The 16,285-nt window shown below is 35.1% G+C and overlaps 1 protein-coding gene across 13 annotated transcripts in view; it reads right to left on the reverse strand.

The window, feature by feature from the left end:
* The window catches only part of QKI (QKI, KH domain containing RNA binding), a 153,858-nt gene that overhangs the window by 112,277 nt on the left and 25,296 nt on the right, over positions 1–16,285 (reverse strand). For all 13 annotated transcript variants that reach the window (XR_005256171.1, XR_005256170.1, XM_038130609.1 and 10 more), the window contains exon 2: positions 4,972–5,114. Coding sequence is in view for 11 of the 13 variants with exons in the window: in XM_038130609.1 (XP_037986537.1) it covers positions 4,972–5,114 (143 nt within the window). In the remaining 2 variants the exon portion in view is untranslated. The remainder of the gene's footprint in view (positions 1–4,971; positions 5,115–16,285) is intronic.

Below are 16,285 nucleotides of genomic sequence, written 5' to 3' on the forward strand. Positions count from 1 at the left end.
CAGATATATGACAAGATAACCACCTAACTTAATTGCACTAAATTCTTGAAGAGTTTAAGGAGGAAAAAATAACAGAGATATGGACCAAGGTAATTGGTACTGCTGAGCTGATGCTCAGCCTGCAGATTACTATAAGCAACTAAAGGACAGGATTTTTAATTCCAATGTATTTTAGACTCTCTTCCACCTAAGAACAAAAATGCTCTGCAGATTTGACCACCTTATCTATGAATAAAATTGTCAACATCTGTCATCCTGCACCAAGAAACCCCAAACTAAAACACCCACCCAAAAAACAACAGACCCCAAATCCCCCAAACCAGCTATTGAGTGTTTAGTATGGTTCAAAAAATTAAAAAAAAAAAAACTGTCAAAAGGTGATTCAGATGGTGAGTAATGGAAGGATATCTAATAAAACATTAGGTAGAGGGGATAAAAAAAAAAGTCTTCATACAGATATTAAGGCATGTCCCCATTTTAATAGCATCTTAACAAAGGGGCTCTTTCTCAATCCATATCCTTACCATGTGCAACCAGAGCACATAAAGCCTCTCATTAATATATAAAGTTCAAAATCAAAATTACATTCTTTGTTCCCATTACTTCTATTAAAATGTTCTTCCAATGACCCTACTAAGACTGAAAACTAGTAATCAAACTACTTCAGTTATTTCATATACATTTGTACTTTCATCAGTAGCCGACCTTTTGCAAATCTTCCTTCAGCCTTGCCATTATTCTGTATCCCAAGTTTACGTACAGAGACCAGTTATATTCTCTCTTTCCTTCCAATTGCAAGGGTAAACGAGGCCAAGTCTTTTAGCCTCCTTCCCTGTTTACCACTAGGGAGTGAAAAGCTTAAGTAAAATAATCAGAACAATAAATAAAGATGATGTTATCATTTTCCTAATCCATATTAGGGATGTTATTAAACTCTGATATTACAAATTGAGAAAGGATTTAAACACTTTGTCAGTAAGTTCCCCATAGTAAAATGAATCCCTGTGTTCATCTTTGTGTTGTACTAATTAAACAGTTTTAACTAAAATGGTCAGAAAGTACACACAAGCTGTTTATCACTGCTGGCCTTTGAGCTTCAGTATACTCAAAGGACACGCTACTTTAGATGCGATAATTACTGACTTCTTACATTTTTACTGAAGAGGCACAGAAGAGTTCCAACAGAGAATTTCACATTAATCAGAAAGAACAGGGTACTTATTAATAATAAAGCCATGATTATAATAGAAAAAAAAACATTTATTCATTTCAACATTTGTAGGTACTAATTCCAAGAACTGTTTAAATTGATATTAGGCAGAAAGTTTAGTCTCATTTCTCTAGGGAAATTCCAGAAAACTAATCATTTATCTGAAGCATAAGAAATGCTAAAGACTTTTAACTATTCACCCACAAACAATAGCTTATCCTCCATTCTTCTGCTTCTTAAGAGCTCAACAATTTCTCTGACATCTTTTCTTCTTACTTTTAAAAATTCTGATGGAAGTTATTTCTCTATGAATTGGAAATGTCTTCCAACTGTAACACCAACCACTTACATGAAAGTACAAATATTACTCTGTAGAGAACTCACTTACCTTAAGGGCAAAATATGGACAATTAATGGTATTTCATTTTTTGGGTGCGTTCTGCAGAAGTTCTCTCGCAAGTTTCAGGAGCATATATACATGGTTCAGAAAAGCTAGGTATCTCAAATCTCAGTTTTAATACTAAAATTTCTATAAAGTTTAAACATCTTTCAAAGGTGCTAGAAGAACAATACGAATAGACCCAACTGTGTAACAGTAACTTCCTATGAAAAAAAAAAGTGCTACAAATGAGACTATCCCAAGAGTTACAAAATTTATCAGACTGCGACTACATAATGGAAAAAAAATCTCCTTATTAACACAACACATCAAAGAAAATTAATTCTTGCCTAGCAAGATTTTTGTGTATCTTCCACTTACTAGTACAGAAGCAGAAATTCAGATCCTGCACAGTCAGCATTTAAAAACTACAGGCTGTTTCAGTCAATTAATTTTTTGGCAAGTTGAACCTTGCATCAATTATGGCCTTCAAATAAATATTAGATTAAAAATACTCAATATGCACTAGTACAAAAAAAGATAAATTTGGAGCCTTCAGGGGATTTTATAGATTTATTTTAGCTTTTAAGTTTAATTTTATATATTCTTTATTTTGTGTGGATAACCAAAGGATAGTAAAACAGTAATATCAAAGTGATGCAAGCTATGAAAATTTACTGTTTCATCTTTTGTGTACATTTATATATACACATATATAAAGCATATTTGTTTAAACTTATGGTAGACCACTGTTTTTATGCCTCACAAGTAACTTAGGATTCTATGCACAAAATGGCACTATAGTACTATGCAGTATTTTCTACAGTCAGCTAATGAATATGCTCAAAATTCTAAGTCAAAAATATTTACCATAACAAAAGCTTATTGGAATATCCTAACATTTTGCTGATTTTTTTAAATTTCTGTTACTAAAAATATTATTATATATACATCAGAAAACCAGTTTCTGGTCACTTTTCTCTGAACAACTTTAGGTTTATCCAACTTTATATCTTTGTAATGTATACAAGGTAGTCAGTTGGAAGAAAATTATGGCAATAGAAAGAATCAACTAGATTTATCAGAGAAACTCACTCTTATAGTTTATACAACATGTCTTTCCTGTATCTGGTAACAACTAAATGAACTGCTGAATATGAGTGAGAAGTTTCATATATTGTTGTGAAAATTCTCACAGGTAACAATTTCTCTCTTTACACACAAATATACCTTCACTGGTGAAATTTTAATTTATCTGTGAATTTTACACTTTCTTCTTTCAGTAAGTTGGAATCACTGCACTCCAAACCTTCTAAATGCTGTGCTAGCCCAAATTCAAAGCAGGTTTCTTAATTTCTAACTTGCAGAAAGATATTAGAAATGGCCTACATACCGAATCACAGCTTTTTATTTGTATGTAGTAGCCTATTCTAGTTGATTAACCTATTATTAAGGCTGGGCAGATCCCATTCCAAGTAGCAATGAACAAATACAGGAGCACACAGAGAACACTGGGCTTGGCTCCCCAGTGAACCTGAACTGCCAGGTCCCACCACAGCGGCAGAAGCTTCACATTTTCTAGCACACACTTCACATCACCTCACAAGAGCCAACAGCCTTTTTATTCTGGGTCACATGGACACAAATCACAAGCTTCTCCAACTTCCGAATGCCTAAGGCTTTATTAAAATAAATTAGTGACCACTTCAAGGCCGTTCTTCTAAAAGCAAACAAAGAGCTAGCAGTAGCTAGTGAAATCATTTCTTTGTCAGAAACTTCAGACAAACTCTTTCCTGCTCATTTACACCACATTTGATAATTAACTGGCAGTGAAGAGCTAAGCTACTAAACTCCTGATTTCTAGAACAGCAGCTTAATAGTTAAAGGAAATCCAACATCTTTTTTATTACTCTCAATCCTCATACAGCAGGCATCAAGTTCTGTAAAGACTACAACAAATAACTAAAGCAAGTCTTCACATAGAATACACTGTGAAGTTATGAAACAAAGATTTCAATAACTAAGAAATGTTTTAAAAAGCCACTAAGCAATATAATTCTAAGATATCTGGAGTTAAGTCCAGAGCTACTTACATGGCTCTGTGGAACAACTGCATAGGACAACTGCTCTCAAAAATCTGTAACACTGAGGAGTTTCAAAAGAATTACTGGTTTTGGTGTGGGGACATGTATGCACATACACAAATGTATACAGACATACATATGTTTAATTTGGAAGAAAAATGCAATACAAGGAGAGAGAGATGTCCTTAGTGCCAGTGCAAATTCCTTCAAGACTTTTCCCAGTACAGGTATTTTAATCGCAAAGCAAAACAACTACATGAAAACTTGAAAAGGGAGAAAAGACATTTGTCTAAGTATTTGGTTCTGAATAAGGACTTGCACCTAATTTTCTTAATGGAGCGTGGCTCAGTGAGGTTTATTTAGAGGCCTGTATGTTCTAAGTAGCACTAAAATAATAAAACTCCATCTGGAGAACTTAATCTAATTAAGCATACAAAGAAAAGCCACAGAAATACACAAGTGTTACCTCCATTTTTGCTGTTCTGTACTTTCTTCCACTTTATATCACTTTAATGTGCTAATCCCTTACTTGGGCCCTGCACTCCTCTACTGCAGCAGAACCTGTAAATTCTATTAGGGAAGAATAACACGATTTCTTACTTTGTCACTGATCAATGAAAATGGTTGGGGGTAGTTGGGGTAGATTTTGAAAGGACTGTTCTTCCGAAATAGTTTTTAGGAACACTTCAGATCAGATTAATTCAAAACAGTTCTAGTTAAATGAAACCATTCTCCTTCAAAAGGTAAGCGTACAATGGAACAGAACACCCCATGGAGTGCACAATATTGACAGGCAAGCAAAAAGTTTTGCTTAAGCAGGGTGGGGAAAGAGGAGAGGACAGGACAACCAACCCTGAGATAAAGACACTTCTATAAGCAACAGAACTGGTTACACAGGTATGGGACAAATAGTAATTGAGACTAAGTACAGTCTCCAAAAGATCTTTAAAGGGCTCCAAAGCATTCTGCAGCTGACTTAGAGACAAGAAGAAAAAAGCACCATCCCAAGAACTACTTTCCTCCTAAAAGTCACTTCACAAATGTCTCAGGATGGAAAACACTGAATGAATAAGATAATTAGTATCTTACATCTAAGGTTTAACAATCCATACTAGTTTGATATTTAACACAACCTTCTTCCACTCACACACTGCAAATCAAGCAAAGTGGAACATACACTGATTCCCTAGTATCCAAAGCAACTCGGTGTGATCCAAGGGTAGCATCACACGAAATTTGCATTTAAAGACGACCACAAGGATCAAAAAATAATTTAGGGACTAAAAAGATATACTTACATCTGGATATTCTTTTACAGGCACATATAGTTTCTCTTGTAACTGTACAATAGGTCCCACAGCATCTGGTAATTCTGCACTTCTCTTCTCCGTACTACCATTTAATGTGTCGTTATACATGTCTTTCCGTACTCTGCTAATTTCTGTGGGGGGAAAAACGTATATTAGGCATTAAATACAGTAAGAGATTATAATCTAACATGACAATCTTTTCTTGTTATTATTTCCCAAATCTTAATGCCATTTTCTTCCTCTTCTCATGAACATGACAGTAGCTGAAAAATCTGCTCTGGTTTTATCTTTTTTCTTCTGTTTTGTTTGGGGGTTTTCAACTTTTTTTTTTTTTAAATTGCAGAACCCATCCTTAAATGTCTTTCATGTCTGTAAATTTGCTGCCTACTCATCCTGTTTATGGAATTCAGCTATTGAAGTAAAAATTATGTGCACCTTCTCAGAACACTTACAAGATTGCTCACATCATTTAAAAGGTGTATAAAAACAGTTCTTTTGTGGTTTTTTTTTTATAATAATAAAGCAGCTAGAAAGCAAGAAAAATTAGAAATCTGTGCCCAACATAAAAAATGGAAAAATGCATCTATACAGTACTTTTGCTAGTTATGGAATTAACTACAGCTTGGAAACTAAATGGAGCATCTTTCAGCTATGGGAAATACAAATAGGAAAACTTAATGGTGCAGCTCATGGGCACATGGTATGACAACAAACTGGTAGATACTGTTCTACTGACTACCCCCAAAGAGATAACAAACATAACAAAGTGTGTTATCAGAGACCTGGGCAAGCTCTCTGTGCACCCAGAAGCCCTACTACTTCATTTCAAAGTAATGAAAAGCTTCTCACGAGCACCAGGGAATGTCGAGGGTGAAATTTTAAGTACTGTTTCTACCATTAGCACCTGTGTTACTCACACCTTGAAGTATTTAGTTGGAAGATGCAGTTTAGTAGTTACAAGCAAGGTAGTTAAAAATGGGTAATTTAATTCAAATCTACATTAGCATCACTAAGCTGTAATAGTCTGAGGATCAACACAAAACTTCCTTTTGTTTAACCAAAAAAGACATATAACAAGAAGTTATATTTTACTTCTAAATCTGTTTAACGTGCTATTTAAATTGCTGCTATAAGAATCAGAAGTTTCACACTTCATAACTTACGGAGTCCCAAATAGTGTAAAAATGTTCTCAATGAGTTTATTTCAGTATCACTGAAGAGCTACTTAAAATGAATGTATTGACCAAGACAACAGGATTGTTCCCAAAGCTTCAAGACTGACAATAGAATGGGCTGTAAACAAAGCAATCAGTAAATCCAGTCCTTTACTCAGAATTGCAACAACTGCTTTCAAAACCTCCAGAATTAAACATAACACTGAAAACAAAAATCTTATGTTTTCATCTAAATACAGGAAGCCAAAGAAAGAAGTCACTTGCAACTCTAGCAGCAGACAAGAGATTAATATAACCTCTGTTTCATAATCGTTTCTTCTCTGGCAAATGATTAATAGCTGAGATTTCACCACCTGAAAAGCTATGGGGTGGGGGAGAGCATGAGAAAGGAGGCATCTCTGAAACACATATTCAGGAACAAGTTGTTTCTCTGCTGGAAACTGACACAGTCATGCATACTGTATCATGATTTGGTAGTTAACACCTGTTTACAATGGGGAACACAAATTTTGTCACCATATAATCATAGCAGAAGGAAAAAAATCCTAATCTCTTTCTACACAGACAATTTTGGCAACGAGCACAAACTCCTCAGAACTACAAGCAGTATTTACACTAGCTTCAGTACATAAAGAAATTCTTTAGCACAGCTCTTTGAACAAATACCACTGTCTCTTGGCATACTTTGTTCCCTTGCCATTCTCTTCAGATTTTCCATTAATTTACACTACACTGAAACAAGCTAGGCAGTCTATAGAAGTACTGAAGCCTAAGTAGCAACATAGTCATTTTTATTTATAGCTGGCAGCTACTGAGTAGCTGCAACAAAATTTTCCTTTTAAAATGTATCTTTCATGCAGAATATAATCACCAATATTGGAAATCATAGTCTTCACAGGAGAAAATGAACTTTCATTTTAATCTTTCCTCTGCAAATAATCCTGACACATTCATGACACTTAAAAGCCAAACATTCAGAACACACACAGATAGTATGAGAGCTGGCTTGAGGACTACCCCTCCATTTCAGCTTGTGTGAAACCTAAGCTATCTACCATGCCTCACACTTTATAGAGAATTAAGAAATCAAGCAACTCAGTGGAGTAGAAAACTTCACTACAGGACCAGGCAACTGAACTTTCGTTTTCTTGGCACATGTAAGTTTGTATTTTCTCTCTCTGCATTCAAGCCAGCAGTGATGATAAACATCGAGCCAGGAACAGTCACCTACAGCAGTCAGCAGAATCACTTGCTCCTCAAGTGCTACCACTTCTTCTGCTTCTTGGAATTTTACCTTCTCTCATCTTAGATACTTTCTCCAAGACCTCAGAAGACATATGCAGAAACAACAGATGAAACAACAGGCATGTATTCCCAGTCTTCCTTAGCTGCTGATCCAGTCTCCAAACTCCACTTCTGCACAACACACTATCTACGAAACTCTCTTTCCACTTTTCTTAAATTTGACAGAGCTGAAGGACTATTGCTTAAATGATAAAATAGTTAGATCAAATCTCTAGTTTACCCGTCGTCTCTCCCTCCTAACTATAAATGGAGTACAACCCATCTTCCTTCCTAAGGTATTTTTGGTGCAGTTGACCACAAGCATTCTCTCAAATGCACAACTAATGAATTTTTCTGCTTGATATGCCTCCTGGGTTTTTTCAGATTCTGCTGAATCCTTCTACACATCTGCAAGATTACTTTTTTTTCCATGACTTACAGCAGTTTTCTCACATACCTGCCTCTTGTTTAATCACACCTCTGATGCCTCAACAAGACTCCATACAAAGTATTGAACTTTGATGACATAACCTTTCCTTTTATGGTCTCCATTACACCCAATTCAAGATTCTAGTCTCTTGAGCATCTTGCAACTTTGCCACTTGCTTTAGGCAGTTATGTGTATTGACAGAATTATGTGGTACTTTATTTTCAGCACCTCCCTCAAGTTTACCAGGAATTAGTAGGGTTTCAGAAAGCATCACCAGCAGCACATTAGAAGAGACAAAACACATTGAGAGAGCTCTGCTCTCTCAAGCTGCAGCAAGTACCATTTTACTCTGTTCTGAAATACATTAAAATACCTAAAAATATGAGGAGCAGATTTTTGTACTTCCTACTGCTAAAGTATGAAGGTCAAATCCTCCAAGCACACCTTTTTATCTTTAGCACTGAATTTACATATTAAAAAAAAAAAGAAAGAAAGTCAAGTAAACAGTCTTTTATTTAGACTTATTTCTGTCTGACACACTACCAAGTAAGTCTTCCCTTGCCCAAAAGCTTCTTTGGTATGTCTCTCATGAAAACACATTTTTCAAGTTCATTTATAAAGCTTTAGCTCCTTCACATTTACAATTCCTTAGATTCTTCCCTCTCACAGAAAGCCAACTGATTCAAAAATAAGGAAAGCTTTACTTTCCAAGTGAGTATCTAAGTACAATTCTAGGTGCTCTACCTCTGTCTTAACGCTGCAGTGGTAATTACACTGTACAACACTCTAAAGATTCAACAGAGTGCTAATAAGGAGAGATACTTATAACAGTAGATATGACTGGAAAAAAAAAAACAACCAAGGCCTACAGCAGCTTCCCCATATCTCTAAAACTTGTGAGTTCTGCCAGTGCATTAATAGGTTTATAAAGGATACACGTTCCCATCTCTACTCTAGGTAAAAGGACAAACTCAAAGCATTTCAAAACCTACAATCTTCACCTTTAACAATACCCCAGTCTGTATATTCAAAGTAATAAGCTTAGCAGTAAAGACAAATTTGTCTTGCTCACAGCAGGGTAGTGGAGAAATAAATTTAAAAGAAAAGACAAACTGGTTTCAGTATCTTTATCTTGTTCCACCTTAATACAGCATGACCTAGTTAGGCATGGTAGCAATGACATGCATTCTGGTTCAGAGGACATTTTTCTTCCTCTGTCCCTGAAACTATACAAGTAATGTAATCTTTTGTTTCCTTTATCTACAGAGTGTATTTTTCAATCTCTCTAATACCTTTCTAAGATATGTTCTGAAGCAGGATATACTGTTTATACTGCTTACATCTGTCTACAGATATGTACTGTTTTGATTTCTTCATTAAACTTGGAGTATTCTCCCCCCTAGAATACACAAAGAACAGTGTTCATGTGAGTGTTCATCATCACATTAGAAACCATCAAGAAGTTACTCATTTTCAGCTGTCAATTATTCCTTCAGAGGAAGTAAGACTCTGCACATGCGTTTACGACTGCTGGGTTGCAACATAAAATGGGTTTACATAAACCATTCTGCAAGAATATTCAAAGTAGGAAATCACTGAAAAGATTCAAATCCTTCCTGTCCCACCACTTTGCAAACCACTTTCATCACTAGTGGCCACAGCTTTACTATTCCTCACCATGAAAGCTTCTTCTACATTATAAAGTTTTATCTTTTCGAAGAGCAGCAGACTTACTGCTTTTAAATTGATGCATTCCTCACTGTAGTTTAAGCTAGAACCAAGAATTTGAAGAACTAAAACAAATCTTCTGATATTCCAATTTAGCTATATCCATTTAAACAGAGTTAAACTGATGCCACTCTCAGCTATGTTTTTTTCCTAAGACCATGTTAAGTCATCAACACACACAGAATTTCATTTTTGAAACCAAGAGGACCTTAACTATCATTCACTGTTTTACAATACACAGCAAGTGGGCTGGAACACTAACCCAATAGTCAGAATCAGCAAGAGATACAGAATTAATCAAAACACTAATCATCTTCTAACACCAGCATGCATGCTTCCTTAACCAAGTGAAGCACCAGGCTTTCAAAGATTCTAAGGCACAAGCTAGTTTCCATATGAAAAAATAATAAAGTTAGGAGCAAATGTTTAAAGTTAAAAGTTTAACAGTTGTGGTAAGAATAACAGCTATGTTCATATAGCTAAAAATCTGCATGGTACTTGGATCTCGCTGATGCATAAAACATCAGTTTCAGTTTTCTACTTTCTCAGAGAAATGAAGTTATACCCAAAATATCAATGACATCAAAATTTTTACATGCAGCATAATTTTATGTATTTTGACAGGCAAAAATAGTTCTTATAATTTTTTCTTACAGACTATGACACTAAGCTGAAGCACAAGCAATGCCTTCATATTTCCGCAATATCTTTTTGCAAAAAGTGAAGAATTCTAATAACTATCTATCTGAGACCACTTTTAGCGAGTCCACTCAAATGCATGTGATTAGCATGCATTGCACTGAGGGGGAAAGTAAGGAACTAATCGAAATCAAGTACTTTCTCATTCTTTACTAATATGTAGTGTAGGTTTTTTTAATGCAACAAAATGTGTGCAATAATATTTTTACAAAGTGTTTTTATTGCACAGAATTGCTGCTAGGTCATCACTTTAGGCATTTTAGAGTTACTTCTAAGCAACAAAATATTTTTTTCCTTTATGTTTTAGGTAGGTCCCTAAACTAGAAAAAAAAAAAGGTTTCAAACACTAATATAACAGACATAAAATTAGCACTTCATAGGATCCAAATGCACTGAATACAGATCCATGATTTATACACACAGGCAACCAATTCTGTGTGCCATTAAAGCACTATCCACTAATCAGACAACTGCAAGTAGATACCAATTAGTTTTATATAATTCACAGTGTGTCAAACAGCATCCAATAATATTGCAAAAATATGGAAAATATAACTAATAATGGAGAGAAAAAAACAGAGAAAGTATGAAACTGTTATATTCTGCTCTTACTTAAAAATCTCTGAAGACCAGTGAATTATAATTTCTCTTGAAAGTGTTCTAAAGACTAACAAGTGCATGTACCCAAACTACAATATGAGCAGCATGCTGAGTTCATCCCCTGCACAAAACGAATCTTGTTGACACAGCATGTACCAAATTTAATTTTTTTTACAATAAAAGTATTTAAAAGAAAAACCAAAGTGACACCACACTATTAATCCACTAGATCAATAGACACTTAAGTCTCTCAGAAGAAATGCAAAAGTACGTCAAAGTACTCGACACCACCACTGAGATTATAGCACACAAGTCATTCAAAAGTATCACAAAAAAAAAGAAAAAAGAAGTGCTTGCATTTCAAATTTCAATAAAATTTAAATCTTTTAATGCTTTGGAAAAACTGTAGGTACTTCTCTTTTGCTCCTTGGAGCCCAATCTAGCAGCACACTTTCAATGATTAAACTGTCAGTCCAATGATAAGTGGGCAGCACTTCCAGCAATTTGTCAGCACTCTTGGTGTCAAAATTCAATCATTTCTTTTTGCAAGAAGAGCCTGCAAAACTCCTTCTTTTGTGGGCAGTTGTAAGGTTTGTATCAAAGTGACTTCAAAACCAAATAGAGCATACTCATCTGTTCTCTTTGTGTAAATGTCAACAGAAAGCTTTAAAGTGCTTTATTATTGGTGGAACATTGCAACTCATGTGTTTTCTAATCTAGCAGCTTTAGTATGCTTACTTGGCAAAGAAATAGCTGGTTTTATTCATCACACTTTTAACAGTCTTCACTGTTAACACCAGAGCTGTTTGCTACTACTGCTGATGCAGCAGAAATAGCAATGCCAGGAAAAAAAAAACAAGTAATTTTTAATATTGTGCCACATGGACTTGTACCCTGCATGCATCATCAGTACACGATCTAAAATGCTGGCAAGCATTTACACTCCCCACTCCTGATATTAATGCAGTGAAATGCGTGAGCATCAGGCAAACAAGGTTCATAGCATCTGTCCTCCTAAAACCAACACAGAGTTAAAAAAAAAAAAGTATCAAGAAAAGCTGATAAAACAATCTACTTCTCACAAATTTTCAATTTTGGTCTAAAGTATGACACTGAACATAATAAACTGGTAAATTTAAAACAGTCATGCATTTGTTTCCACTTACTAAAACTTGCATTTAAGTTATTTAACATTATGGTATGTCAGAAAGGCCAGAGCATGTCTGAAAAAGTCCACCAATCCTGCATTAGAGTTGCCAGTGGCAATCTGCATTTGCTTAAAAAAATAATATAAAGAAGATTAAATACAGTCTCCTCATTTTTTTGGTAAGCTCCAAAAGCTGTACATTTGAGATGAAGTTCTTGTATTTGTCTCATCATACCCCAGCACAATACTCCAAAAATCCAAATATCTTTAACATAAAAATCAGTTTATAAGTTCCCAAGAGGATACTTTAAAGAACTTTTCAGCAGTCTACTTGGCATATTCAACTAACATGATACAGCGACTGTCATACACTATCCATCCACACCCAAATGAGAAGCACTGGAAAATGGAAAGTTTCTTGAGGTAAATAATTAGCTGATAGAGAGAAAACTGTAAAACCAAAGTCCCTCAGCACAGCATGACTGCTGAAGCAGATTTAGTGGCCCATATTTGCATCATGGTGCCCATATTTGCATCACAGGCTTCTGCATGTCCAGTCTTTCCTTAAACTGTGTCCTCTCGTCCTGTCTCTGGCTGCCTGGGAGAAGAGGCCAAGTCCCACCTGGCTGCACCCTCCTTTCAGGGAGCTGTAGAGACTGACAAGGCCTACTTGAGCCCCCTTTTCTCTAGGCTAAACACCCCCAGCTCCCTCAGCTGCTCAGCCTCTGGAAGACTTGTGCTCCAGACCCTTCACAAGCTCTGCTGCCTTCTGGACTCGCTCCAGCTGCTCAAGTTCTTCCTTAGTTAAAAGTAGTACAGCTATATGTACCTGAAGCTTCTAGAGCTATTTGAAGTTCTTGTGTGTTTTTCTTTCCATACCCAGCAGCATCAACCTAACGTTTGTCAGGCAATCATAATTATAAACAACTTGAATATCTTAAATGGGGGAGACTCTGCATTAATATTACTCTGTGTGAACTACTAATCACCAGAAAGATTAAAGAAAGGAGCCATCTATGAGATTTAAAACAACAGTGTTAACTTGGAGCACTTTAAAAACATCAGCTTGACAGTATCAGCTTGGAAAGAATTTAAACAAATTTGTGGCATAGACCCTTCTATATAATGAGTTTTGAAGTTTACTGTAAAATTAAAATTACAATTTAGATACCTAAACTTTAGAATAGCTTATTCTTGGAACTGAGAAGTAAAAACTACTAAAAGAACTCCACTTGAAAAACTAAACAGCAGCACCATTTTTTTTTCCTGTATTCAAGGGTGCACCTTAAGGCTCACCAATTTCAAAGAGCAACCTAGAGCACATGCAGAGTTATTTTCTCAGTCTTTGGGATCCATCCACAATGATTCTCCACAGTCAGCAATTACAAGAAAGCATTCCATTGGTTAATGTACTCTTTGTCTTTTGTATGAAAGGAGAGAGGGATTTTTTTTAACTTCCATGACCACCCAAAAATAATTCCCTATTCACTGACACAGTGATGTTATGTGAGCCTTCTCTCTTTCACTAATTGTTTTAAGGCCAAAGTAAATTTCATACATTTTAACACACAAAGGCAATCTGAAGAAACACAAAACTTGGTTGCTTATATAAACTATTTCAGGAAATGCTGGCAAGTGAAGATGCACATGCTCCTGTGTTCTGTCCATTTTTCACAATTTTGTATGTATTTCTGCCTCACAAAACTGAATCTTCTACAGTTTGTGCACACAGTGATCACTGGATACATTGAAAACCACTAGATGCCTCATATGCTTCATGAGATAAAGGGGAGAAAAAAATTAGTCATTATTAGCTGATTAGTTGTGAAGTGTTCGTTATTAAAAGAATATATTAAAACCATACTGCTACTGAGATGCTGATGAAAACACTTCATAATCATAAAAACTTGTATCTGGGCACTACAGGTTTTGTATCTGTGACGTCTAAACAAACTGATTGTTGGTTATCAACTAAAGAATTTACCTAATACTGTAAGAAACACCAAAATGTGAGAAAGCAAGCATACCTAGCGATAATTGGCTTAGTTAATAAAATGAACCTTTCCAATTCTAACCTGCTAGCATGTCAAAACAAAGCTATCCCAGTACCTGTAAGAAATGTCATTCTCTATGTATTTCTGAAGAACAATTTCATAAGAGACCAACCTGACAGCTTTCATCACTTCAGCTGGAACCTAATCCATCTGAATAGGACTGACTAGTGCCTCTCATTCCCAATTTACTTCTTCTTAGCTGATCACGTACAACAGTAACACAATCTCACTTTTATACACACTGCTCCCCATCACACAGCATTGCTGTAAATGCTGCCCTACCTACCTCTGTCAGCATTTTATTCACAAGACTAAGAAAGTAACCATTTTTGGTTGACAAGTATCAGAACTGACAAGTTAGTCATCCACAACATTAAATACATTAATTATTGCACTGCTCTGATATAAATTACATTGCAAAGATGCATTGTGCAACTTCAAATTAACTTCTAAGTATTGGAAGACTTCCCAGAGTTAGTCAGTACATAAACAAGATCTCTACTTAATCCTAATCTCTATTTAACCAAATACATAACTAACACCGTAGCTTAAGAAATCCGACAACACAGCTGACCAAACTACAATCCTAAATTAAGTATTACCATTGTGTTAAAAGATTATATATATTCAACACACCTGAAAACTCCTGAGCTGGATACAGAAAAAACCAAACATGTACTCATGCAGGAAAACACTCCAAAATTTAGTTCTACAGTAAATATTCCATCCAGATATATTAGTCCAATTTTTATTACTTATGCTATGTTTCAGACACATTGAAGAACTTTTTAAAAACAGCATAAAAGTCTGTAATACCTATGACAAGTTTACCACAGACAGAGAGCACTAGACTAACACAATAATTATGAGTGCTCAAGAAACAGAGCAACACTAAGTTGGGTTTCCCATGGAGTACTCTGCATAAAATTTAACTAAAGAAATTTGGTTAAAACATGGCAGGGAAGTTGGAACTAGGTGATCTTTTAAGATCCCTCCAATCAAAACCATTCTATAACTCTATGAAATAGGTACTCCTACAAAAGCTCTTCAAGGTATAAGCTAAAACAAAGTGACAATAGCTGTGCCAAAAGTAGAACTGATTAAAAGAGGGTTGTCAAAACATTATTAAAAAAATCTATTAAGAACAACACATATGCTAATAGGAACAGGTTTTACAAGGTTTTACCTTACTTCAAATTGTAATTTATTACATAAACATACAACCAGTGACAAAAATTTATATATTAGAAATATAACTAGTAAAAATTTTAGTAATGTCATGAAATACTTTAACCAAGGTGTTGAAAGGAATTTAAAAATGCTTGTATTTATGCTAGGTAATACATACAGAAAAAACCTACTTAAATATTGTCGCTGAGTTCCTCTATTACAACTGTTAAACAACTTCAATATCACGTTGAAGTGATTAAGATAACCAGTCAGCTTTGAAAAGCTGATCATTTTTCATCAATGTGGAGGAAAAAAAAATCAGTGTGCTTGAGTTCACTGCAAATGCATACACCTCAATAATCTTCTAAAAGATAAATATACCTATGTTAACATGGTTCTCCGGGGAAGTGAAACCTGGCAATAATCAAACTAAATCTCACATGACTGAGAACTAAATTCAAGGTTAAAAAAGTAGGCTGTTGGCAATTGTAATTTTTACTAAAGCTAAGTACTTTTTTCAGACTTGAACATAAGTTAAAATGAAGTGACATATTAGTATACTAATCTAATTGTTATCCATCCTTTTGTACCACACATTAGTTCAGCCATCTGACTCAACACATTACCAACCAGCAGGAAATCAGCAAGGCAACAAACTCTTTCTAAACATGCAGAGCCAGCAAAACCTTACAGAATCAACTACAGCTACCATCATCACCTTCTGACAAAGTGAGAAATAAGAACATTGCTACTTACATTTCTTTTACTGCAGTGAAAGGTATTAACTGTTATTTGTCCTGTTCTATTTTTTATTTATATAATTTTTTTATTCCACACAGTGAATTGAATGTTCGACTTAATTGCACTTGAGTATGTTAAAACCTACTTAGATCATCTTACAAAGTTTCTTTTCTGTCAAGAAAAAACCTCTTCAAAAAAAAACTCCGTTAAGAGTATTTCTATACTACAACAAAATCCCATTGACTCTCAGAGGTCTAAGCAGAGTCACATTATT

Source organism: Motacilla alba, chromosome 3 (assembly GCF_015832195.1).
Source record: "Motacilla alba alba isolate MOTALB_02 chromosome 3, Motacilla_alba_V1.0_pri, whole genome shotgun sequence".
NCBI classification, from domain to species: Eukaryota; Metazoa; Chordata; class Aves; order Passeriformes; family Motacillidae; genus Motacilla; species Motacilla alba.